The sequence below is a fragment of the Misgurnus anguillicaudatus genome, unplaced genomic scaffold, assembly GCF_027580225.2.
Source record: "Misgurnus anguillicaudatus unplaced genomic scaffold, ASM2758022v2 HiC_scaffold_34, whole genome shotgun sequence".
NCBI classification, from domain to species: domain Eukaryota; kingdom Metazoa; phylum Chordata; class Actinopteri; order Cypriniformes; family Cobitidae; genus Misgurnus; species Misgurnus anguillicaudatus.
In genome coordinates, this window is record NW_027395284.1 from 1,655,028 (window position 1) to 1,681,112 (window position 26,085).

The 26,085-nt window shown below is 37.6% G+C and overlaps 1 protein-coding gene across 1 annotated transcript; it reads right to left on the bottom strand.

Annotated features, from left to right (window-relative positions):
* Positions 1-45: 45 nt before the first annotated feature.
* LOC141349053 (tyrosine-protein kinase yes) lies at positions 46-22,116 on the bottom strand (the record flags this gene model as incomplete). The annotated part of the gene is given in 10 exon segments (XM_073865941.1): positions 46-2,122; positions 5,000-5,131; positions 6,159-6,312; positions 7,919-7,995; positions 11,355-11,534; positions 13,969-14,124; positions 16,425-16,574; positions 16,704-16,807; positions 21,485-21,583; positions 22,017-22,116. Coding segments are annotated over 10 exon segments (1,361 nt in total), but the record flags the coding sequence as incomplete, so codon positions are not given.
* Between the last annotated feature and the right edge of the window lie 3,969 nt (positions 22,117-26,085).

The window sequence follows — 26,085 nt, forward strand, 5'->3', positions numbered from 1 at the left end:
TTTGGTGCGTGACACAGCATACAAAACTTTAGTAATAATCCACAGTTAAAAGCATTAAGTAAAATTTTATTTTTTACTGTACAAATTCTTCAGATTAGTAATCGTAACCACTGTTTTACAACAAATGTCCTCATCATTCAGTTAAAACGCTGCATCAGAGACCCTCACCTTACATCAAAGTTACATAATCTTTTATTTTCAAGACAACAAAATCAACAAATGAGTTCTGCACAGACTTGTCTGTAGCCCTTTTAAAACAGACGGCGGTGACGTAGTGTGGATGAAGTCTTCAATAAAGTCTCTGCAAAGAAGAGCTAACAAACACGGAAAAGCAAGGCCTCTCTATAAATGAAAACATACACAACAAATTAGCCCTCCAAGCATTTGTTGTTATGGATAAAATAAACCTATTACAGATTGCATTTGAGAAAAACACATACATAGACCCATTTAATAGTGTAATACTGTACTGCTGTATGATGGCGTTTAGCTCACTGTATTAAACATGTACCATTATAACTGTAAGTAAACAGATCAAAGAGACCATCAAACAGTAATTTGCAGTGTTGGTGACGCTATTTACTGTAAAGCTTTTTGCTTTCAGGTTGGAAAGGCATATATTTAAACTTTGGTTGGTAAATGGTCTAAATCTGCAGTACCTGAATATTTCACAGTGATCATGACAAAAATAAAAGTTGGTGACACATCAGATTGCTAAAAAAGACACTAATGGATCCGCATTCAATCGTGTAAGCAAATTCACATTCGGATGTCAGGATGATAATCTCTAAATAGCACGTTTATAAAGAAATTACAACTATATTTATTTGCGCATACAAATTTGTACCTTGAGGTGGGCAACAAACATGGCAGTTTAGATGCGAATGCATGTAAAAAAATAAACTCTGCCATCAAGTGGCATAAGAAGTGATGGCTGAACTGAAGAGGTTTAGTGTTTCTTAATGGTCTCTGCTAAATAACTTAATTTAAGAAAAATAACGTGTTTGCACAAAGTTTGACTTTTACCAGAAAATTAGCAGCTGGCTAAAACGGCAATGTCATCATAATAGTTTGTAAACCGTGATAGAAACCCTTAAAATATTAATCATCTCCCAAGATATGATTTCAAGTTTTCAGATTGATTGAAAATGAATGAAATTAGATTCATGATTTGCAATAAAGGAAAAATTCTGCCTTGTAATTGATCATAAAATCAAATGTTTTCACACAAGTCAAGCACTCATACATTTAGAAAAGCTAATGTCCCCATGCTCTCTCTCTTTCTATGTCTCTCTCTCTCTCTCTCTTTCTTTCGTTCTGACTTCCTCAGTTCTGTCCCGGCAATGGCACTAAGTTTCTGCATTAGCGCCAACAGATTCAACCACAGTTATTGGTCACTTTAATTAAACTACTCGAACTACTTAAAAACGAACAGCAAAGGGAAAGGAAACATTAAGAATTTGATTTTACAAGAGGATTTAGTGTTCATGTGAAAAAGAATACAAGTAAATGGGAGAAAAAAATTAAAAAACAAAAAGCTAACGTTGTGCAATGGCGAGCCATCCGCACCGAGCTCACAGCGCCCTCTCTCTGCAGTTACAGGCTATTACGTCCTTACAGAGTTCTGGGGGCATGATGTGGTCCCACTCCAAAACCTCTCATACACCGCCTCTCCTTCATCAACTCCACCACACACACATATACTCGGGTACATAAAAAACTAAATAAAAAGAAATCATGCACATCCCCTCACTTTTATGCTCTAATTCGGTTTAATTATTTGAACGAGGGGGTGGAAAAAGAAACAAATGATTTTTTTTGAAAGGCGAGTGTGCAGGGGAGCTGAAGGGAGGAGGTGCCACGAAGAGTTCGAAAACCGTCTCGGTGGCAAGTCTCTGGGTCCTGTAGCGCTCCTACAGGTTGTCTCCGGGCTGGTACTGTGGCTCAGTGGCGGTGAAGTAGTCCTCCAGGAAGGACTGGATGTACTCGAATGTGGGCCGCTCGTCCGGCTCCTTCTTCCAGCAGAGCCGCATCAGTTCGTGCAGCGACTCCGGGCAGCCCTGAGGACAGGGCATCCTGTAGCCCCTTTCCACCTGCTCCAACACCTCTCTGTTCACCATGCCTGTTGACACAGAAGAGTTTACATTAGTTTGTGTAATCAGCAGAGGATCTACCAAAGCGTTTAATCAAAGCGGATGCTCGGCTTGGAAGCCACAGAGCACATGAAATAGTTTTGAGACCAAAATCAGGTGTCAGGTGCTGTGGTCTCTTCCTCAAGTAATTCCTAATGGAGTCTCTTAGTGCAGGCGAAAACACTGAGTGATGTTTTTTAAAGTTTAGCTAATTAATAAGTTATATCCCAAAAACCTGCTTACATAAGGGCTCACAACGATAAGGCTCACGCTTGCTAAACATAAATCATTAAATCTTATAAAAGGTGGAAGGTTAAAAAGCTTCCTGTAATATCTTAGCAAAACTATATCATACATTGCAGATTATAAACTGTACATCCTGTCCTATCTATTCTCCATCATTGTGCAAACACTGTCAAACAGCCTCTAGATATTAAGCAGCATAAAAGCATCTGTTAAAGGAAGTTATTGTATAAATTCACTTCAGCCTGATCCAGGGTTCTTCATGAAAGACATGATCAATAACTAAACCATTGATGAATGGCTTAATTGTGCCATCTCAGTAAAAGGGTTTAGGTAAGCAACACTAATGCCAGGAGGACAGATGGTGATAAATGAAGAACTGGTGTCCAGTCGGGCGTTCATACCCACCAGATGGCATCTTTCGACAGATGGCACCTCTGCTCCAGTAGGGGGCATGCTAGAATCAGCTTCTCTCAGACTGGACCTGACTTTCAAGCCAGAGGAGCTTTTGGAGATCTACAGTATCTACCTGAAGAGTTTAATATTAAACACACCTGCCTGTAATGTTTGTGTGAAACTAAAGACCACGATTAGCTTTCAGGTTCAGGTAAATATAGGTTTGCACAGCCAGACTATGAAACGGAGTACAGAAGGTCTGACTGACACATAAAGCAACCAAACACAGTTTGGCTTTGTTTACAGGTGGACCGTTAAAGAGCGGAAATCCTAGAAGAACGAACCCTGCCTGGAAATCATGTCAAACGATGACTTCAAATTTAGTTTTTATGAAACAGATGTTGAGGCAAAGACTAAGGTTAACACAAAACACATGACAGTCACTTTTAAATTTGACAATTTTCATTTTTGGTTTAAATATTACTTTAAAATGCCCTTCAAATACGTGACCCTGGACCACAAAATGAGTCATACGTCGCACTGGTATATTCGTAACAATGGCCAACAATACATTATGTAGGCAAAATTTTTATTATTTATGCCAAAAATCATTAGGTTATTAAGTAAAGATCATGTCCCATGAAAATATTTTGTATATTTCCTACCATAAATATATAAAAAATGTATCATTAGTAATATGTGTCTATGAACATCATTTGGCCAACTTTAAAAGTAATTTTCTCAATATTTCGTTTTTTGCACCCTCAGATTCCAGATTATTAAGTAGTTGGATCTCAAAAAATTTACCCTTATGATTGGTTTTGTGGTCCAGGGTCACATGTACTGAATGTGGGTCAATGATGCGACGTTAATTATTTTGTGTCCGTATGGTTAAATTAAATGTAAAAGGATTAAAATTAATAAAAATAACTTGCATACATTCTCCTTTTTGAGGACCAAGTCTAAAATTTCTGGTTTTATTTCATTTTGAAAGAATATTTGGGGGATAATTGCAAAAATGTCAATGTGGTGTAACCGTTCTGTGTCAATTGGTGTAACTAGTATTTTTTAAATGAAAATATAAATATATTCATAAAAAATGTGGCATAAGATATAATCACCTAGTTTAGTGTAATATGATTTTACATTATTTGTCAAAGATTATTTAGAAAACAGAGCTGTTTTCAGCATATGTCAGGACATATATTACAAAAACACATTCAAATTTACATTTAGAAATAACTAATAAAATGATATTTTAAAGTTTTTTTTTTTTTGATGAATATGCTTGCATGCCATTAAGGTGGATAAAATATTTGATATTTCTCATTCTTTGGCGCAATTGGCGGTTACACCATTTGACATTTTCAGGTCCATTCAGTCTTAACTTTCAAAAATGGTGCAAATGTAATTTTTTATTGCATAAAATTATCAAATACAGTATGTGCATTTAAATAAACCTGATACGTGCTTTTAAAACAAATTGTTTAAAAAAATGTTTTTAAGATTTTTGTTTTTTTTAGTAGTTACATAATTCTGCCTCAAGTTGCAGTTATTTGACCATTTTCATATAATTTCATAGAATCATATAATTCACTGGAATTATATTGACTACTGAAATTCTGGTGTCGTCACAACCTTAATACAAAAGAGAACAAAGAAAAAACTAAGAAGAGAGAAATCTACAGTTGTGTATCTTGTGTATGAGACTAAAGAGCCGTTCACATTATAACAATAACTATAAATATATTAGCGCCCACACCACTGGACGATAACTATGCTATTCATGTAGCATTTACACAGTGGGTAACCAGCAGATGTCCTCAACACTCTGCATTTCGCATAACTCTAAACAGTGAATCTAGTTTGTGTAATCTAATCTCTTACCTTTTGCCGTAATTAATGAAGTAGAAAAAGCATTACGTAGCAAATTTCACAGCAAATGTTTCAGTGCTGAATACCTGAGGTCATTTTATGTAATTGACCTCAGCTTCTCCACGATGTCATCTGTTATTAAAATGCGTGTGTACTTGAAGTTCAAATAGATTTGATTGGCTGTCAATGGTTTGTCGTTCATCAGTTGGGAAACAAAAATCGTGAGTGATCCCAACAATATTGTTCATTGTATCTTTATCGTTGTGAACTCTGCTATATATAAAACTATATTTTTTATAGTTACAGTTATAATGTGAGCGGCCCTTAAATGTCTTGCAGATAATTTTTCCTACCTGGATATGGCACTCTGCCCTTAGTCACCAGCTCAGTCAGCAGAATACCGAAGGACCAGACATCAGATTTGATAGTGAATCGGCCATACAGAGCCGCCTCTGGTGCAGTCCACTTAATGGGAAACTTGGCTCCTAGAAGAACAATGGCACTGTTACATAGTCTCTAGAATTACTGCAGAGCACTCAACGGCTATTACTAATATAAAAGTATGTGTCAGCATTTTAAACCATCCTCAATGACTTCATTACTTAATTCAAAGAAACAAATTTAACAAAGTTGTTTTGCTTTTTCATTTAATAGAAACTAGATAGAGAGGACAGAAAAACATGGGGGCATTTTTTTTGCATAAGCATCGCAGTTCTGAATCTAGAGTTTATGTTTTTGGTTTGGGTTCACTCCCAGAATCCTCAGAGAGTCCTAGCATACATCAGTCATTAAAGCAACACTATGTAGTTTTTTTACCTTTAAATAATGTCTCTAAAATAATTTCAGTGATAGAACAACTTTTAACTGGACAAATTGTACTGTTGCTGCAACCCGAGCAGCCTCCTAGCTGCTACAAGCACACTCTGAAAGTGGCGGTGGAGGGTAGGAACCTCAGCCCCGCCCCTCCCCCTGCCTGCAGAAGAGTGTCTGATACCAGGCACTGTTGCGCTTTTCAACCACATGGGGGAGCTGTAAGTCATTTTTACATGGAAACTACATAGTGTTGCTTTAAGGATCATTACAAATTCTCTCAAAAGTACAATGAATAAGCCGAGATCTCTAAGTGCCCAAAACCCAATGCGATATTGGATTTTTGTGCAGGGACAAATCATTATCCACCTTTTATGTACCATGTAACGAAAGAGAACTTTGTTCTTCATTTTACTGTGTATTCTGGGAGATAATGGATTCAGACACCAAATGAGGTAATTTTGCATGATTGGATGCCGATTATGATGTAATTTTCAGCACACTGGCTTTCTTGCCAATAACATTAAGATGAGTTACATTGTTCACAAAGCATCATTATTTATTTAAACAAATACTTTTTTATGGCTAATCCTAATGTTTAACAAAATGTTTCCAATTGCAAAATACCAAACTTTAGGGATAATGTTTATGATAATAAGCTGAGAAAATAAGTGTTAACATTGAACTTCAACATCCACGCACCTTGTCTAGCAGTGTATTCGTTGTCCTCGATCAGTCTGGCCAGTCCAAAGTCGGCGATCTTGCAGACCAGATTGTCACCCACCAGGATGTTAGCAGCTCTCAGATCTCTGTGGATGTAGTTCATCCTCTCAATGAAAGCCATGCCATCTGCAATCTAGACAAGATGAGAGGAAATTACAGTTGGCATCCAACAACCCCAACCGTCCTACATAAAAGCAAACGGGCACGATGTTCAAATACAGCTCAGACGAAAGGAAATGAAGCATGGGAAAAGCGAACAGCAGTACGTGTTTGAGTAAAAAAGTGGGATTAAACAAGCACAGTTTAACTCAAAAATGTGAAAATCCGAGTTGGAAGCACGCAAAATCAAAGCAGGCAAACATGATGTAAAACATGCCCTTGAAAACCATATTATACTTGCAGGGTTCCCACACATTAGTTAACTTAAAATTCAAGGACCTTTCAAGGACTTTCCAGGTCCAATACCCTCAAATTCAAGGACCAAATGTAAATGTAACACAATGTTAAAGATACATTGTTACAGTTCCCTTTCGAGGGAACTCGCGCTGTGTCACTGCGGTGACACTTTAGAGACGCCTCCAAGGGTAAGTGCTTCTAAATGTGTATATGAAATTCAACCAATGGTGAGGCTTGACAACAAAGACAGGGTGACACGGAAGCCAGGAAGTATATTGCTATCTGAAATATTGCCAAAGACGACATTACAGGGACGCAGGAAGTATGGCAAGGGAGATGCAGCGCCTCTCGTTCCCTTCTCAGGGAACAACAGTTACATACGTAACCCGAGACGTTTTCATTTGTCAAACACAACTATGCAAAAAAGCATTTTTGTATGAATCAACATTCGCATACAGAAGATATAAGCATTTAAAGTGAACAGTTTAGCACGTGTGTTTAAAAAGTCTAGATTTTTATGATATTATCCTACACTACACAGGGAATAATATGGTTTTTTTCCAGAAAACTTCTTGCATAAAAAAGATTCAAGCACTTTAAATGACCCGTATCTATGCATGCATATTTTCAAAAACTTCACAGGGCCTTTAATTTCCCCCCAGATTCACAAACTTTTAAGGATTCAAGGACCCATCGGAACCCTGTACTTGAAATAAGGACAACCTGTGACATTAACCTCACCTGTATAAGCTCCATTTAAAGAATTGTAATATTACAACATCAGTTAAAGGAAAATGAAAATATTCACTTAAATGAATACTACACATACTGAAAAAACTAATAAAATAAACTATAAAAAAAATGAACAGAATCTGAGAGGAAGATCAACGCATCAGTGAAGAAGTGTGGCAGACTGATGAGAGAGAGAGAGAGAGAGAGAGAGAGATAGAGAGAGAGAGAGAGAGAGAGAGAGAGAGAGAGAGAGAGAGAGAGAGAGAGCGCTGGAGGAGGCAAAGGCGTGAGCGAGCTTTTTAAGCGAACAGAGCAGAATTGAGTAGACACATTAAAGTGAAGTGGCCCCACAGGAGTGGCGGTTAAGTGCTCCAGGCATTAAATGAAGATCATAGTGACTGAGAGACACACGCGGATGGCTGAATGTCAAATCGGATATTAAATAAATATGACAGCCAGATGGAGGTTGAAAGTAAAACCCTGTCGCTCGGGGACATGCTGCTCGTCCAGGTTCTCTGTGACAGGCTTCTGCTACAGAATGAGCAGCTGTGTGTGACTATGTGTGCAGTAGATGGGAAAGACCAGGTTGGGTTTAAAGAGGAGTCCCTCACCTGAGCGGCCATGTCTACCAGCTGGGGCAGCTTGAGATGCCTGCCCTCGCCTTCCTTCAAGAAGTCCAGTAAACTCCCTGAAAGACAGAGGTATAGAGAATAAGCTTCCTACTTAGACTGATACAAATATGGGAAAACCCAGCTTAAGTCATTTACCATTTCTACATAATGTAAAGAACATTCGGTGAAAATATAACCTTGATATATGCTAATATTCCAATGTCACATTTAGGTCCATTCTTTTTTTATAAACATGCACTATTCTACGTTATTTTATAGTATAAAAAATGTAAGCATTCATATTAAAATTTTCATTAGTTTAAGTGTTCACATCAAAAAGCCAAGACTTCTCCAAAACACATGAACTCTACATTTAGCTTTTTCTTGATCTAGATCAGGGGTCGGCAAGTAACTTTGGCCGCGGGCCAATATTTTTTTAGCCAGTAGATGGCGGGCCAACTGTTGTTGGCACACTTACGTCTTATTTTGAATTAGCCTAGTATAGGCTATCTGATCTTTTGTCAAGAAACATTGTCTTTATTTCCTATTTAAAAGACGAAAGACGGCATTAAAAATTGCTAAAAACATGGTAATGGGTCTGTGTATCATTCGTTCGATCGTTTTTGTTTTTCAAATTAAAAAATTAACCACCACGGGTTTTCTGATTGTGTGCTCAGATAAAAAAATTAATTACTGGATTAGACATTTTTTTTATTTAACTCCTTTATAGGCATAATATATCAATGAAATCATTTTAAACAGATCAAGTACTATAGTGGTAATATTACAGGCATTTATGCTCTCATGAAATACTCTTACAGTCCGACTTTTGAACTATTCCTTTTTTTATTAATATTTATCCGGGACACACACATACACACCTAAGGTTTAAGGAGGTCTCCGCTGGACTGTTTTTTGTCCAGCTCCGACAAGGTTCTATTCATACATTCATACACTTTGTGTTCACCCGCTTTATTTCCCGACCTGACGGGTCCGCAAAACTTAACGTCACGTTTCCAGAATCTCACATACAAATGTCTCTAACGAAAAGAGACAGATAATTTTAAATGTTATACAAAAATTGTGTTCGTGCCAATAAAAATATTATTTTAACATTGTATTCATTGTATTTATAATGAAATATAAATAATAAATTAAATAGGACAAAGCCTCTCACTCAAATTTCTAACCATCATAAACCGAAACCATAGTTGGTTGCGGAGTTGCTGTTCCAATTGCTGAACATCCTCCTTTGCCAAATTTATAACGTTTTAAACGGAGGTAAAGATCAAAGAACTATGCATTAGGAAAATTAATAATGGCTTTATTTTAATAGACATGTAAAACCATATTTTGGCGGATTACTTTAATTTTTTAAACGAATTTACCTGCCCATTTAGTTTTAATAATTAACGGTAAACGAACTTGACTTGCTGTTTTCGAAGGCAGGTCGAACCTTAGGTCGGGCTCGAGCCCCAAGTTCAAGTAGCAGAAAACAACAGTATTCCTTTCAAATCTACTTTAAAAGTGTATTAGTTAAAATATTATTGCAGTAAAAGAGTTTATTTTTATCATATTTTGTAGTGGTTTCTAAAAGCCAGCAATTACTTTTCAGTAATTTGCAATGTCACGGAGTTTAACGTCTTCACGCGTGATGAATTGACATGATTTACGAGGTAAATTTGCAAATGATTCATGAAGTCATACCTCTGCAATTATTTGATCGATTGTGTTTTAGAAGTATGCTCAAACTCTAATGACAGTTATGATCGCGGATGTGCTGGTAGAGAAAGAGAACGAGAAAAAGCGGCCCGTTAAGATAGCTATTATACGCATTTTTTTCAGGACATTCTTGCTATTTGTCAGTGTAGCAATAAATAATAATAATAATAATAATATACGCGAATAAATAATAATGAAAAAAGTTCAAAAGTCGGACTGTAAGCGAATGAGACTTACAGGAAAGCATGGTTGCTATTCAAACCCTTATTAAAACCCTTATTAAAATGTAATCTGTTAGTACCTGATCTGTTTAAATTTATTTCATTGGTATATGTCTGCTAAGGTGTTCAATTAAAATTTGTCCGAACCGGTTTCATTCATTTTTTTATTTTTGATCTGAGCGCACATTCAGAAAACGAGTCGTTTGATTTTAGTTCAGGAAATAAATAATAGAAAAACAAGTCGTTTTTCTTTATTTTCTTTTTGGTTTTGATTTGAAAAAACGAATGAAGGAATGATACACGGGGCCATTTTTGTAAACTGTTATTGTAAAATAAAAAAGTCTGATTAAAAAAAAATTAAAAAACGGACTTCAAATTAATCCGGCGGGCCAGAAAATATTGCTGGCGGGCCACTTTTGGCCCGCGGGCCGCCTGTTGCCGACCCCTGATCTAGATGGTTTTTCTTCACAGCTGTTTCTGATACCATCTTCGTTTTTGTCGGTTCAGGAGGAATGTAAAGGAGCTCTTTGTCTTCCAATTTTGTTTGGTCTGCATGTCATAATGAAATTGCAGGGTTGCCAACAAACCCTCTCAATGGCCAATTAAAACTAGCCCAATGGAGCATTCATAAAAAATAAAATCATGTTACTTAAAGATAAAAGCTGATGAACAGCAGCTAACTGACTTAACTCATAGAAAAACAAGTGACATCAATGCATTCGGACCGATACTTTGGATACTTGGATGATGCACTCATTTAACCAGAAAAATGATGTGTAGATGCTGGACACTTTAGGCACGCAATGGTTGTGTTGGACCAAAACAATTAACGCTGACATGACAAGTACAAAGTTGTACAAATTTATTTTAATTGACTAGCATTATACAACTATGTCATTTGGCATCTTCTTGAAAAGAAGCGAAAGCGTTAACGCTTGACAAAAGGCTTGTCTGAAGTGTGGCCAACAGCCTATCACAGTGGTCGCAACACATGCTCCGGTCTTGCTTAAGTGTAATTGGCTGGCTCGCACTAGGTTATTTGCATAAGACGATCTGATTGGCTGACGCACACGTTGGCGCTTGAAAAGTTGAAAATGTTCAACTTCTGCCACAAGCAACACCACCACAATTCAGTGTGGCAACGCATGACATCATCACCCATTAAAAGTAAATAAGAAGCGTTAACGCTTCCCCCCTGTGTGAATGTACCACTAAACTTCAGTTAAACAAAAACCTGTTACGTGTTTTGAGAAGATGAGACCCTTCTTAGATTAATACATTAAATAGTAGAGGACATAGTGTAAAAAATAGTATATAATACAAAATTTGGAACACAATTAGAAAAGCACTTGTTGGAGAATGTGTCTTGGATTGTGGAAACCAGTCCCACACAATCTGCAACCTATGTCACATGAATTTTGACAATACACAATTCAATATGGAGCTTATAAATCAACATGTTGAAAAACAAGACAACTTCAAGTGCAACTTACCTTTGCCCATGAACTCGGTAACAATGTAAATTGGCTCTTCGGACACAACAGCATAGAGGGGCACAAGCTTGTCGTGTCGAAGTTTCTTCATGATCTGTGCCTCCTGCAGGAAGGCTTCAGGAGACATGGTGCCTGGCTTCAGAGTCTTAATAGCTACTTTAGTTGTGCCATTCCAAGTACCTAGAAACAAAGAAAAGCAAAGAAAAAAGATTATTAGTGCGAAAACAACATGTGTAATCCAAAGGCTGTTTACACCTGGTGTTAAGATGCGTTTTGGTCGATTGGATCACAAGTGGACAACGTTAAACACAGGTGTAAACGTGGTGTGAAATGTTTTGAGCTTGTCCACATTCAGAGGTAGTTTCAAACGTGCATGTGGTCGGATGTGTTTAAACAGACACAAAGACTGCCTACTCTCCGCCTCTTGATCTAATGTGATGTACAGAGCACAATGTTTTTACAACAGAGCTGACTTCTAGCGCAAACTCAAAGTGTACAGCACTATCTTTAGGCTTTTATTGATAAAACTGAATGGCTGCTCTCTCTCTTTTTTATTTTTGCTAACTGTGAGAGCGTGTGAAAACTATGTGAGCTTATTTCATTGAGCTGAAATATTAGAGAAAGCTCTTACATATACATGTACAAAACATGCAGTATGTTTACTAACAACAATGTGTGCATTAGTTCAGTACTTATACTAGTGTGCATCAATGTAAACACGTAATTTTTCCCGCTTGCGTTTAAAAGAAAGCTTACCCATAGACCACCCCCTCAATAATCAAGACAGAAGGGGTCAAAAGTGGAGAAAGGAGACAAATTAAAATATCAGGTGTAAACATGAATGTGTCTCTCTTGTCCACTTGTGATCCGATCGACCAACACATCTTAATACCAGGTATAAATAGCCCCCCCCCCAGATAATAATCCAAGCAGCAGGACATAAACAAGAAGAAATTATGTTTTTTTTTAGGAAAACATTCCAGGATTTTTCTCATTTTAATGGACACCAACACTTAACAGTTTTAATGCAGTTTAAAAGGACTCTAAACGATCTCAAATGAGGCATAAGGGTCTTATCTAGCAAAACGATTGTCATTTTTGTCCAGAAAAAAAAGCACTTTTAAACCACAATTTTTCGTCTTCCTCCTGTCCTGTGACCTCACGCCCCAGTGTTTACAAGTGTGGAGAAAGAGGACCGTTCGGACATTGTTGTATGTGGAATGATACTAATTCATATCTTTGTGTCAGTTTATTGTTCACAATGGTCCGCAAATGTGCATATATAAGTAACATGTGACCTTTCGACGTCATTATTCAATAACGTGAGGTCGCACTGGCTCATCACACAGCCGGAGGAAGAAAAGTTGTGGTTTAAAAATGGCATATTTTTATTTGTATTGCCAAAAATGACAATCGTTTGCTAGATAAAACCCTTATGGCTTGTTTGAGATTGTTTAGATTCCTTTGAAACTGCAATTTTAAACTGCATTAAAACTGTTAACTGTTGGGGTCCATTAAACTCCATTAAAATGGAATGTTTTTCTCAGAAAACAATTTCTTCTCGACTGAACAAAGAAAGGCATCAACATTTTGGATGACATGGTGGTGAGTAAATTATCTGGATTTTTTTAAGAAAATGGACTAATCCTTTAAACATTAGATTTAACAGTACTTTTAACTCTTTCCCCACCATTGTCAAAATAAAAGAAAACGCTTCCTTGCCAATGACGAGTATTTCCGGCAATCTGTAATACCACTATTATCCACCAGGTGGCGCTCTTCAACAACTTATAAAACCCCGGGGTAATCGCCCTAGGGCAAACAGCTGTATGTATGTCTGTGTATGTTTGAGGATACCTCTGCATCTGATCTCTATCAAAAATCCTTCACAAAAATTTAATTATTTCAGCTTTTTGCTCAAAGTTGGAACTAATAAAAGTAGAATCATGAAACGTTTTTTTTTTTTGAATGCAGAGGGTTTGTTCTTTCATTTGATATATAGTATGTTTATATATCTAAAAAAATAACATTTTCTGAAAGGCATTAAACTTTTGTGAAAAAAGCTGTCGCTGGCTGGCAACTTAAATTAAATAATGCTGGCGGGGAAAGAGTTTAAAAAAATGTACCTATAAACACATTGAAACAAAAAATAGGTTAAATGCCAAAAATGGCAAGATTGGCCGTTTATGATGAAAGAGTTATGTGTAAACTAGTATACATGTTGGAGCACATCTAAAAACACAATGTGTAAAATTCCTGAGATTTTTTCATTTGATGTGGCAGGCTGGAGCTTGCAGTGAGGGATGTCACCGTGAAGACATTTCCCTTGCTGTGATTGTAGGTGGCTTTACAAAATAAGGAGGATTAAACCTAGCCACCCTAATCTTAATAAACCATATTAAATGAAAACACAAAACTTAACCATTTACTAACTCAAACTCCAAAGTACATCAACACTTCATCAAACTACGCTGCTATGAGAAAATTAGAGGCATGTTCCCATAATAAGGTTAGTGTGTGCGTTCAGTAAGTCTGGACACCCATATACCTGATATGTGGCCTTATTGCCCAATTTTGCAAGGCATTGTGTGTATTGCATGCAAGTGTGTCTTACCCATCCAGACTTCTCCGAAGCAGCCCTGACCCAGTTTGAGCTCCAGGCGTAGTGACTCTCGTGGGATTTCCCATGCATCTTTAGCTAGACCCTGCGTTTGGGGCTTCACTGTAGGGCACACTGCTGTCAGACGGTAACACAGCCCGTCTGCATGCTCTGTACACACAAAAAATAAAGGCGAAAAGTGATGTCAAACAGACTGATGTCATGTGTAAAAGAAAGACTAGGGAATATGAACCGTTAATTTAAAGGTGCCATTTGTAATAATTGAGGTAAGAGATTTTAAAAAATGAGCTACACGGTTTAAAAGAATGAGAAGAAATAAGGGCAAAGATGTCATTAAAAAAATGACAAGGTATAGTGCTGCAGAAATATCAATCTGAATTAGCATGCTAAATTACTAGCTACAGCCCGACAGGTGTCGTAATACCAGTTTCGACCATGGGAGGCGGTATGCGGGCCACGTACATAACCGCCAGCCAAACTGCAATACACAAATAAGTCGCAAGTGTGGGAAGTACAGCCGCTACTACAGCTGCGTCCGAAAACTAAGGCAGCTGACTTGTTGACTTAAGAGGCATGAAGGCAGCTCAGAGAAATGCAATTCGGACAGCAATGGATTCGGACATGCCTTGATGCCTTCCTGCCTTGCAATAGGGTTTTCGGACGCATTTCAGTTCAGGGAAGAGAGCGGAAGAATGGCTGAAGCAAGAGACATTTACCACTACTACAACCATTCGCTGCAGGGAACGACACGCTTGGAATCAAAAATAAAATCTGATAAATAAAGGAACCGAACCAGAGTAAATACTGGCACTGCTTTTCATCGCTGGAGACAACTAATGGACATGAAAGAAATGAGGTTCGACTCCGAAATGACAACATTTCTTTTCGATTGGTAAGTAAGATGCTGTTAGTATTTCGCTAGAAGTTCACTTATAATAGGCATTGTGATAACCTATGCTCAGCTTGTACATGAACTACGGCTTTGTGCAGTAAATGTGGCTCCATCTGAAAGCAGCTGATGGCGATTCACTTTTAATCAAGAAACCGGCTTCACTGACGAGAAGCGCAATGACTATCGCATGCAAATTATCGCGCATCCTTAGCTGTTAGCGTTTAATAGTTAGCTCTACCCACGGATCCGATCCGGTTTTCACCCGTTATCTACCAAGCTGATGCTAAAATGTAACATTAGCTAAGAAGCTTGAAATGTCTTCGATGATAATGAACACCAAATGGACGCACAAAACGTAGCGGAAAACATTGCAATTTTAATGAGACCGAATGTTTTTTTTGTGACTAATGATAACTTGCTTAGTTGCTTATGTAAATCAAACTTGATATATGCTGCTAAATTAGCAGCTGCTAAATTAAAATAGACTAACTCACTTTCTGGAGGTATACTGCCCCCATCTGTTTGGAGTGTGGAGTATGAATTGATTTTTTTTGGCGGACATTTTACATGGTCCCTTTAAGAGCAACGTTAACGTGATTCACGGTTTACCAGCATTTTAAATTAAATAAAACTTAAGGAGCCATTAAAAAGCATGACTATAAAATAACCCACATGAAGGCAAGAGCCATTAATTCTTTACTTGTCACATGCTAAAACCCTTTAATCACTGTCTTTAAATAAATTGAGTAACCTTCAAGAAGGGGGTTACACCGAGACACCAAGACAAAGACCAATGGCCTCTTCAGATTACAAAATGAAGCCATACATCAAACAACATCAAATGTCTAATGTTACTCTATGAGTCTTTTCAGAAACAAGCCCTAGGGGACAGGGTACACCTGTACAGAAAACAATTACACACTTAAATAAGGGGAAAAAATTAGGATGAAATTGCACTACATGAGCTAAAGTATGCAGACAACCGAATACCACATTTTTATGGTAAACACTTAATTTTAAAACCATGAGGATTAATTGTTCGTTGCTGCTATAACATCTTCCACTTTACTTTACACATGTGTTTGGTGAACACGGCTGAGAGTAAAAATTTAGCATAGTTTGACGAAGACCACAATTAGAAGAATGAGGGTTTGGCTTTGTGGGCACTGACGTCCCAGTAATAACGCTGTAGTAGGATGGACGGGTGTCGAGTGTCGATGTTAAAACCATGCCGAGACATTCTATTGGAATGTCTAAGCCAAGATGAACTGGTAATCTGGGTGAACGGGGAGGAGTTTCATACAGCAGATGTCAAGCACCTGTTGGCGCTGGTCACGGAGAGCAGTCTAAGCTTCAAATCATCACCCTGCCACCTTCACATGTGTAGTATTCAGAGATGTTAAACTCCAGATAAGTTTCATGCTAGTCAGTGCTACAGTAACCACAACCCTTACTTTCCATTAAATTTAGTTTCCTATATAATCAAATGCATTTTATTGTCTGTCTTGATAAAACTTCTGCTAGACTCAAAAACTTCATCCAGTTTCAGTACGCCCACCTGTGTAATGCTTCACCAGTTTCTGCAGAGTCTCAAACTGTGCTCTGGTGGTGATGTAATAACCTCCGTTGTCAAGCTTTCGGATTTTGTAGTGTTTCACGTTGTCTCCTTTCATCTCATCCCAGTCTCGTATCGAGAGAGAATACGCTCCTGCCGGGAGATGAGCAAGTAATGGATTTACATGAGAATTCAAGATATATTTGCTGTGGTTTGTTCTTGAGAAAAAGCCATAGACCAGACTAGGATGTGCATGTTTAAGACAAACAGCACTTCGCTTACCTTTAGTGGTCTCACTTTCTCTGACCAAGAAAGTCCCTCGCTGGTTTCCGGGAACCAAAAGCAGTCGCTCAGCATCTTTACGACCCATTTTTCCAAAGTACCATCTGTGTGCCAAATGTTTTTTGTTAAAAAACGCTATGCTGTGACATTCGCATATGTTTGAAAAAAATGGATGATCTTTCTTTAAAATATAAAAATATGCATGTGTAAGCTTGAAGCGTGACAAATGAAAATAAAGCAAAATATTAAATGTTATAGAACAGGGTTTTTAAAACTTTTAATAATTACACAGCACTAAAAAATGCTTGATTCTGATTGGCCAGTCATGACATTCCAAGGCATGTTATTCCAAGATAACAACCACCTGAAACGTATGCAAATCATTTTTGACAGGTAAAGTGTAATATTACACAAAATTAAATGTAAATATGTCTTTTAATAACATATATGACATTATATTTACAAATGATAAAACCAAATAGTGTGTTTGTGACATTTGAATGTTTGTTCTTATCTTAAAACTGAAAGTAAACAGGTTTTCCTCGCGGAAGGTCTGCATTCGTTAAAAATTAGCAAACAAAATATTTCAAATCAATATTAATGTTCCCTTACCTTACTTATGAGGTAAAAAGCCGTATAATAGGTGGGATAATGTACAGGCCAAATGATGCAATTTCTATTAACCAATGTTATGCGACTAAAACATACTTTTGTTCTCCTGCGATAAGTAATTTCAAAAACCATGGGGCCGGTGTGTTCGGCCTCATACGGTGCCGCACAGACCGACGTGCGAACAGTGTTGGGTAAGTTACTCAAAAAAAGTAATTAATTACTAGTTACTAATTACATCTTCAATCATGTAATTAGATTACTTTACAAATTACTCTCTCCAAAAAGTATTTAATTACTTATTACTAGGGCTGTCAATAGATTAAAATATTTAATCGCGATTAATCGCATGATTTCATGAGTTAACTCGCGATTAATCGCAAATTAATCGCACATTTTTATCTGTTCTAAATTTACCTAAATGTAAAATTTTTCAAGTTTTTAATACTCTAATCGGCATGGATTTGGTCAATATATATGCTATATGCAAATGTATGTCTACAACAGCCTGTTTACATTTTCAACAGAACCATCAGCCATAGTTTTATATATGATTTTCCCTTTAGAAGACCTTGTTCTTTCTCCATTTCTGTTTGCTGCTGCATCATTTGTGACCTGTGCTGGCAAATTGAGCTGGGATGAGCACATTTTCAAAAATGTGTAATTTATATTTTAACATTCTCTATTAAAAAACTTCAAAACAATTGGAACAATTGTTGGAATCTGACAAAGTATGACAGAACTACACCTGTTTACGCAGAGCAAAAACAATATCACTATATGTTACATATAGGTTTTTCTTTTATTGTTTAATTTTGACATTGAGACAGACTGCTTTAAGATACTGTAGGCTAATGCAAGGGTTTAATATAGCCTAATGTTACACAACAGATACTTTTCCTCAACAGTTAATCCAAACAATCACTTCAGATATAACAGATTATAGGTCATACCTGCGTGAATTCTTGTCAAAACAGATATTAAAAATGTAATTTTGTGTTAGATGTCTATTTAAATCAGGGTCGCGCACTCGCGTGTTTGTGTGCATGCGCTTCCGACGTCTGCGTCAGACATCGCTTTTGAGCCTTGTCACTCTTAATAACTTTTTTAACATCAACCAGATCCCGAACTTTATCTCTCTTAATAATTATTATAACATCAAGAAAGTCCTGCAGTCTATTTTCTATAATTTCTGAATGCTTTAAAAGCGAAACTAAAAAGTGAAAGAAGACGCATCTTTGCTTTATATGGATTTGGGACGGGACACCTCACAGAAAACGTGCAGATAAAGATCATTTTAGATGTTTAATGACCATTTAGAGCATTGGATTCGCTAGGCGAGAGCGTAATGGTCTTATTTTTATGAAAAGCTCCGACTCATCTATACAGCGCGGGTTACTTGCTGCGTCTCAATTCATCCAGCTGTGGGTCAAACAGAAATTGCGTGTTGGGTTAATCGCGCGTTAATAAAATTAGTGCCGTTAAAATTAATTTGCGTTAACGCGTTATTAACGCGTTTATTTTGACAGCCCTACTTATTACTAATTACTTTCTAAATCCTATTCAGTACATGATACAAGGATAGGCTTGAAATGGCCCAAATAAATAATATATAAAAGTACATCAATTATTCTTGTCCCATTTAATGGTCCAATTCTCTCTATTAACTAACTATTAACTACTTTTGCCTCAATATACTCCAACTACTGCTTATTAATAATACTAAAGAAGTTGTTAATTTTAAGTATTGGTAGAAATGGGGAGGGTTAAGGATGTAAAATAAGGTTTTGCAGATCAGGCATTAATATGTGCTATTAAGTATTAATAAACAGCCAACATCTCATTAATATTAATGCTAATAATCAATCAGTTAATAGTGAGAATTGTAAACTAAAACCATGTTAAATCCACTATCATATTATATTATACATAATTGTTCTACAATACCTACAAAGTATTTAGTTACATCAGAAGTAACTGTAATAAGATTACAAGAAAAATAAGAGTAATCCCTTACTTTACTTTTTCAATGAAAAAGTAATTAAATTACAGTAACTAATTACTTAGTAACTAGTTACACCCAACACTGCGTGCGAATGACATCAAAATACAGCGGTAGCGACGCAAAAGCATCCAGAGCGGTCGACTCCAAATCGCTCTTGCTGTATTTTAATGCCATACACTGGTTGGTTTTTAGGGTTAGCCGCATGAAGTTGGCCACACCTCCTCTGTCTTGTCCTACAATCAAATATACCGCGCCATATTTAAAGAATGATCATGTGACTTTTACGCATGTCAAGTGACCTGTAAATTCGGAAAAAACTCCATTGGTTTCCATTGCGATTACACTCACCTAAAGGATTATTAGGAGTACCTGTTCAATTTCTCATTAATGCAGTTATCTAATCAACCAATCACGTGGCAGTTGCTTCAATGCATTTAGGGGTGTGGTCCTGGTCAAGACAATCTCCTGAACTCCAAACTGAATGTCAGAATGGGAAAGAAAGGTGATTTAAGCAATTTTGAGCGTGGCATGGTTGTTGGTGCCAGACAGGCCGGTCTGACTATTTCACAATCTGCTCAGTTACTGGGATTTTCACGCACAACCATTTATAGGGTTTACAAAGAATGGTGTGAAAAGGGAAAAACATCCAGTATGCGGCAGTCCCGTGGGTGAAAATGATGAGTCTGATGAGTCTCGATTTCTGTTGAGACATTCAGATGGTGGATTCAGAATTTGGCGTAAACAGAATGAGAACATGGATCCATCATGCCTTGTTACCACTGTGCAGGCTGCTGGTGGTGGTGTAATGGGGTGGGGGATGTTTTCTTGGCACACTTTATGCCCCTTAGTGCCAATTGGGCATTGTTTAAATGCCACGGCCTACCTGAGCATTGTTTCTGACCATGTCCATCCTTTATGGCCACCATGTACTCATCCTCTAATGGCTACTTCCAGCAGGATAATGCACCATGTCACAAAGCTCGAATCATTTCAAATTGGTTTCTTGAACATGACAATGAGTTCACTGTACTAAAATGGCCCCCAAAGTCACCAGATCTCAACCCAATAGAGCATTTTTGGGATGTGCTGGAATGGGAGCTTCGTGCCCTGGATGTGCTACCCACAAATCTCCATCAACTGCAAGATGCTATCCTATCAATATGGGCCAACATTTCTAAAGAATGCTTTCAGCACCTTGTTGAATCAATGCCACGTAGAATTAAGGCAGTTCTGAAGGCGAAAGGGGGTAAAACACAGTATTAGTATGGTGTTCCTAATAATCCTTTGGGTGAGTGTATTCCTTCTTTGAATTGCCCAATAAACCACCTGACCAGAGCGTAAAAACTTTTTGCGATATATGGGAGTTTATGCGAAATATCAGTTTTTCCAATTGGCACATTTTCAATTTGCTACTTCAATTTGAAAGGTAATAGAAACACAGCTATCGTCAGTGCTTATTTCTGCGATAAAAACCGACAGCCTATACATTATCCCTTACATAAAACATGATATTTTTTCTCAGTTTTCTAATGTATAGTAGAGTGTTGTGTAATGGTCACATGACATGCAATTTAAAAAAATTGGGCGTTTGGGAAAAACATTTTTTTTTTACAAAAAAGTTCAAGGTGTGAATTCTGAACATCCTCTGACACAAAAAGTTTAAATGCCTGCCTGAATGTACTATGCAATGTCAAGACAAATATAAAATAAATATATTCGTTATTAATCTTTTGTTTTTTTGCATGGCTTTTTTGCACTGAACATCAAAGGTCCAAAGTACAAGGTCTCATATGAAACTTCCTCTTATATGACACATAAGTCATAAGTCAAGCTTCCAAGAGACAAACAGTACAGGCTGATTTAAAAAAATTTTTATGGATGTGATAAAGATATTACCCATTACAAAAGAAACCTGTAAATACATACGCTCAGTGTGCCAGAAGACTTGTTAAAACCTGTGCGAAGCAAATGTTTGTTTAAAGAAGCAGGAAGTAAAAAAGTACAATGAAGGAACAGGGGAAGAGAAAAATGTGTATGAGTAGGCAAAGACAGTCTCCTTTTTGTCAGCACCAGAGCTCTGGACATCTGACCGGCCATCACGCTTTCTTAATTATGACACGAAGGGATGAGATGATAGGATAAACGCAGGAGGACAAGATTCACTTACTCTTCCGCTTGGATGGAGTCGGCAGGGGCCACATAATTGCTGGGAATGTAGCCCTTCTGCCCCGTGTTGATGGAACGAGCCTCCCACCAGTCGCCCTCTCTGTAGGGTGAAGCAAAACACAACTGCCTTCAGACAAAGTTACCAAGGTTCATGTCCTTCAGTGGCAACATCTATGAGTTATCAACAAAGTAACAGTGCAAGAAAGCAAAGGAATTTGAGTTATACGGTTAAAATGTCAGTCCTTGGACTCGAACGTTCCCTGCGGCCTTACAGGAGAATCGGAAGCGTGTGCATTTACTGAGAGCTAAACCTGGCTGGTGGCTGAACAGATGGTCCATTATGAAAAAGCATTAACCCAGACAGATTTGGCCCTCAATGAGCTTGAAATACAATGGTGGATTAAAAAAATATTATAAAACCAGCACATTTTCTTGCAGATGGATCTTCTTCTTTACCGCAGGAAGACGTGCTTAACGTGCCGGATGGATGCTTTGGTGAATTTGTCGGTAACTGTGAATGTGATGGTACTCACGTGTTGTTGATGATTTGAAATCTATCTCCCTTCTTGAAGGAGAGGTCATCTTCTGTCCTGGCTTCATAATCATATAAGGCCACGAAGAAAGTTACACCACCTGCGAGATAAACGAAACAGGTTGTGTAAGACAAAAAAAGAAAAATGACACAGGCAAGTGTGTCAACACAAAGCATTAAAGCAGTTAGTTCCCCAAGTAACTTAATTTTCATTGTAAAGTGAAGCATTAGATTCTATTTCAGCCACATAACAGAGTTTGGTTGAGCATTTATAGACACGCTTAAGGGAGCGTTCATCGATTTTATTCCTGGCTCAGTTGTCTGTGCAGTCATGTATTATTAGCAGACTTTTTTTTTTTTTTTTTTGATTACATAAACGTTGTGTCTTTCACCAGTGCAGTTTATGAATGCCAAAGGCTGAAATGGTTTTAAGTGTTGTAGGAAGAATTAAATCTAAGTCGGCCCTCAAAACCAGATTATCCATTAGTGAACAACAGAGGACTGTCCCACTTATTACAGCCACACATAAATCTGCCAAGATGAGAAGCATGATGAGTAAAACGGTGTTATAATTTATCTGTTAGTCTATTATACTGGATCAGGTTAAACCTGTTGGTGATTGGAAGTTTCGCTGATGATTAATGGCATAAGATTATAACACGCCATGTCACTATGGTTTACCGTCAACCTGGAATTGTACAAATTATGCAAGTGTGCTGCTGTATACGCAGGCGGTACTATCCTACACAAACTTAAAAACTCAGAATTTTCCCTGGAGACGATTTCCACCAGACCACACTGGATTTAGCGGTTAGGGCTATCAGATCAGATGCTGTTCAGGGCTTGTGACAAGTAGTGGAGTGATAAGAGCTCTATTTATATCTATTGAATAAAACTAAGCAGTTTACAGAGTACAGACAAAGATCAAATTATTCCGCTTTTCTGGTGTAGACAGATTTCACATTTGTGCTCAGCTCCTTGGAGACGAAGAAGAATCGGGAACAAGAGATCTCTTTATGGCACTGCCAGAAGCACAGCAGAGAAACGAACGCTGAACAAAGAGGAATAAATCACAGTCGTTTTATTGTGTTATTTAAGTGTACTGCAACTGTAGGTTGTAATTATGCTTGGTTATTATATGCTGGATATTGTTTGCGTGGTTTTAACCACAACCAAACACAGCCTTAATGGAGCGGTTTCCCGGACAGGGATTAGACTAGTCCTAGACTAAAATAAATGTAAGAGCTGTCCAAACTGAAAACAACTTGCACTGACATATCTTAAAATACATCAGTGTCCTTTGTTTTGCCTTAAAATGCACACAGGTAATGTTTTTAGTAAGGCATGTTTGTTAAAACTAGTTATATTTCCTAATTAAACTAGGGCCTAGTCCTGGTTTAAGCTAATCCCTGTCCGGGAAACCACCCCATAGTTATCTGAAGTCAGTTTACTTCCGTAAGGGGTCGTTGAAGTCCTGAAAATGCAAACTGCTTTTAAAGTGCAAGTTTTTTTAAAATGACACACATATATTTCCATGTAAACAACCAAAATGGGAATCTGTGAAAACGGTCATGTCATGTGAACAGGTATTTCGTGTTTGGTCTACAGGCATGCACAAGTACTGGATGTAACTATACATACCCAGAGAAAAAAACTTTTTTGTTTTAGGAAAAACATTGTTGTGTAAAGATGACTATACTTATTAAGTCTGGGGGATATGGCAAAAAAATGATCAAGAAAATGTTTTCCATATTAGTCGATATTGATAATTATCATGATAAATAACAAATCTTTATTCCTGTCAAATTTAAAGGTAGATTTTTGCTCCTTAATGAAAATTGATAAAACCAGATTAATAATGGTTTTAAACTACTTTTTATTTAGAATATGACACATACAAATACTAAAATCTTGTTTTAATGTTCAGGCATCTGTATTAAAGGGGCCATGGCACAAGACTTTAAAATGTCATATAAATCCTTGGTGTCCCCAGAGCACATATGTGAAGTTTTAGCTCAAAAAACCATATAAATAATTTATTATAGCATGTTCAATTTGCCACTTTGTAGGTGTGAGCAAAAATGTGCCATTTTGGGTGTGTCCTTTAAAATGCAAATGAGCTGATGAAATTCAAACACTGATCACAATGATGGTGGTTTGTTGCAATTAAAACTCAATTATGCTTTTCTCTGCACTAATTAATAGTGCTGTGGTTGGATAGTGCAGATTAAGGGGAGGTATTATTATAATAAGAGCTCCTTATGACATCATAAGGAGAGCCAAATTTCAACTACCTATTTTTTCATGTGCTTGTAAAGAATGGTTTACCAAAACTAAGTTACTGGGTTGATCTTTTTCACATTTTCTAGGTTGATAGTAGCACTGAGGACCCAATCATAGCACTTAAACATGGAAAAAATGAGATTTTCATGCCATGGCCCATTTAAATGTAAATATATTTGTTATAAAATCAATACATTTCTGACACAGAAAGCAGCAGGCTACTGTCACTTTAAAACCAAGACAGACTGCTTTAAGTTTCAATCATCGCCATCTTGGCAGCGCGTCACCGCGCATAACTTGCGAATATCAGAAAATGGGTAAAAAGGTGGGACGTGGGTGAAGCTGAGGTGACCGGTTGCTGAAACCACGCCCACCTAGCACGACAGTAGTGACAGCAGTGGCTGTTCAACCTTCACTCAAGTGGCAACGCCCTTAATTATGCCGAACTTTAAGGCTTAATATAAATTAAACGGATGAGTAACAAAAAAATCCACCCCCCTCACAGTTGTCATGAAGGGCAAAATTAGCTATAAAGACCAAAAACAATTTTTGTACCAGGCTGTAAACATATTATTTTCTACTGTAAAGTTGGGCATTTTAACATGGAGGTCTATGGGAATTGACTCCCTTTTGGAGCCAGCCTCTAGTGGGCAGTTTAAATCACTTCCGTATTGGCTTCATCAAAGAGATCGGAAGGTTTCCACTCGGTTTCAATATACTGAGTAACATCCAGTTGTTTAAGAAAGAAAACTTAGTTCAGTGATCATGCGTGTGTTATACATATACACGCTGATAAATTAATGTCAAGAGCGTCATGTTGCTGTGGGAGCACACACTCATACAGTATATTCCCTGCAGTGGTGTATCTGCTGTTTTCCTCAGTTTCCTGAATTTGTTAATGTCCTGTAAATATACTTTTAAAGCTGTGTGGACGTGTGCACAAGCAAGGCAGACACTGGAAGAAAGTACAGTATACTATACTGTACCTATTTTGTCTGCTGTGTTCCGGGCTTTGACGAACCCTGTTTGCACGCCCAACATTACACAAAAGGAAAATGTTTCCGCGCAAGTGCTTGCGCAACATTATGCACAGTGCGTAAACATTATCGAGCATTTATCGAACGGTCGTTATCGTTTTATCGGGAAATTTTATATTAGTAAAATTATCATTATCGAATTACCGCCCAGCACTAATACTTATGCGTAAATTGTACTGCCTGCGCAGAGAGGCGAACCCTACGCAGTAGCCTACGGCGCACCTCCCCGAAAAATTTAACAACGCGTCAATGCGAAACAAATCGCAAGTGCTGTGATTGGTCTTCTAGAACCCCTCCCTCAGGGCAAAAAGATCTGCATCGCATTTCTTTCTTCGCACGTATGTCTGCTTGCGACAGTAAAAACAATTATGCACCAAGTTGAGGCGCTAAATTTAACAACTCAGATTGCAACAAAAGCATGTTTACCTCCATCACTGCTGATGCTATTCCAAAAAGGTACACAATCTGCTGCTACTTTGGCTTTTGCCTCGATACTGTAACATGCCCTTGGACTCTGCCTACTATCGTTTTGCATGTGTATATGCACATCGAGGGCGAACAATGACGCAATATAAATGAAAACTGCAGCGTACCCTATGGCCAATGTCCTACGCAATCTCAGTACTATGCATCTCAGAAGAACATCCATTAAACAGGCAGCTCCGGAAAATGTATAAGCATCTTTATATAGCTGTCCTTCAAACATTTTCAGGTATTTTTATATAATGATTATGTATGAAGAGTATTGCT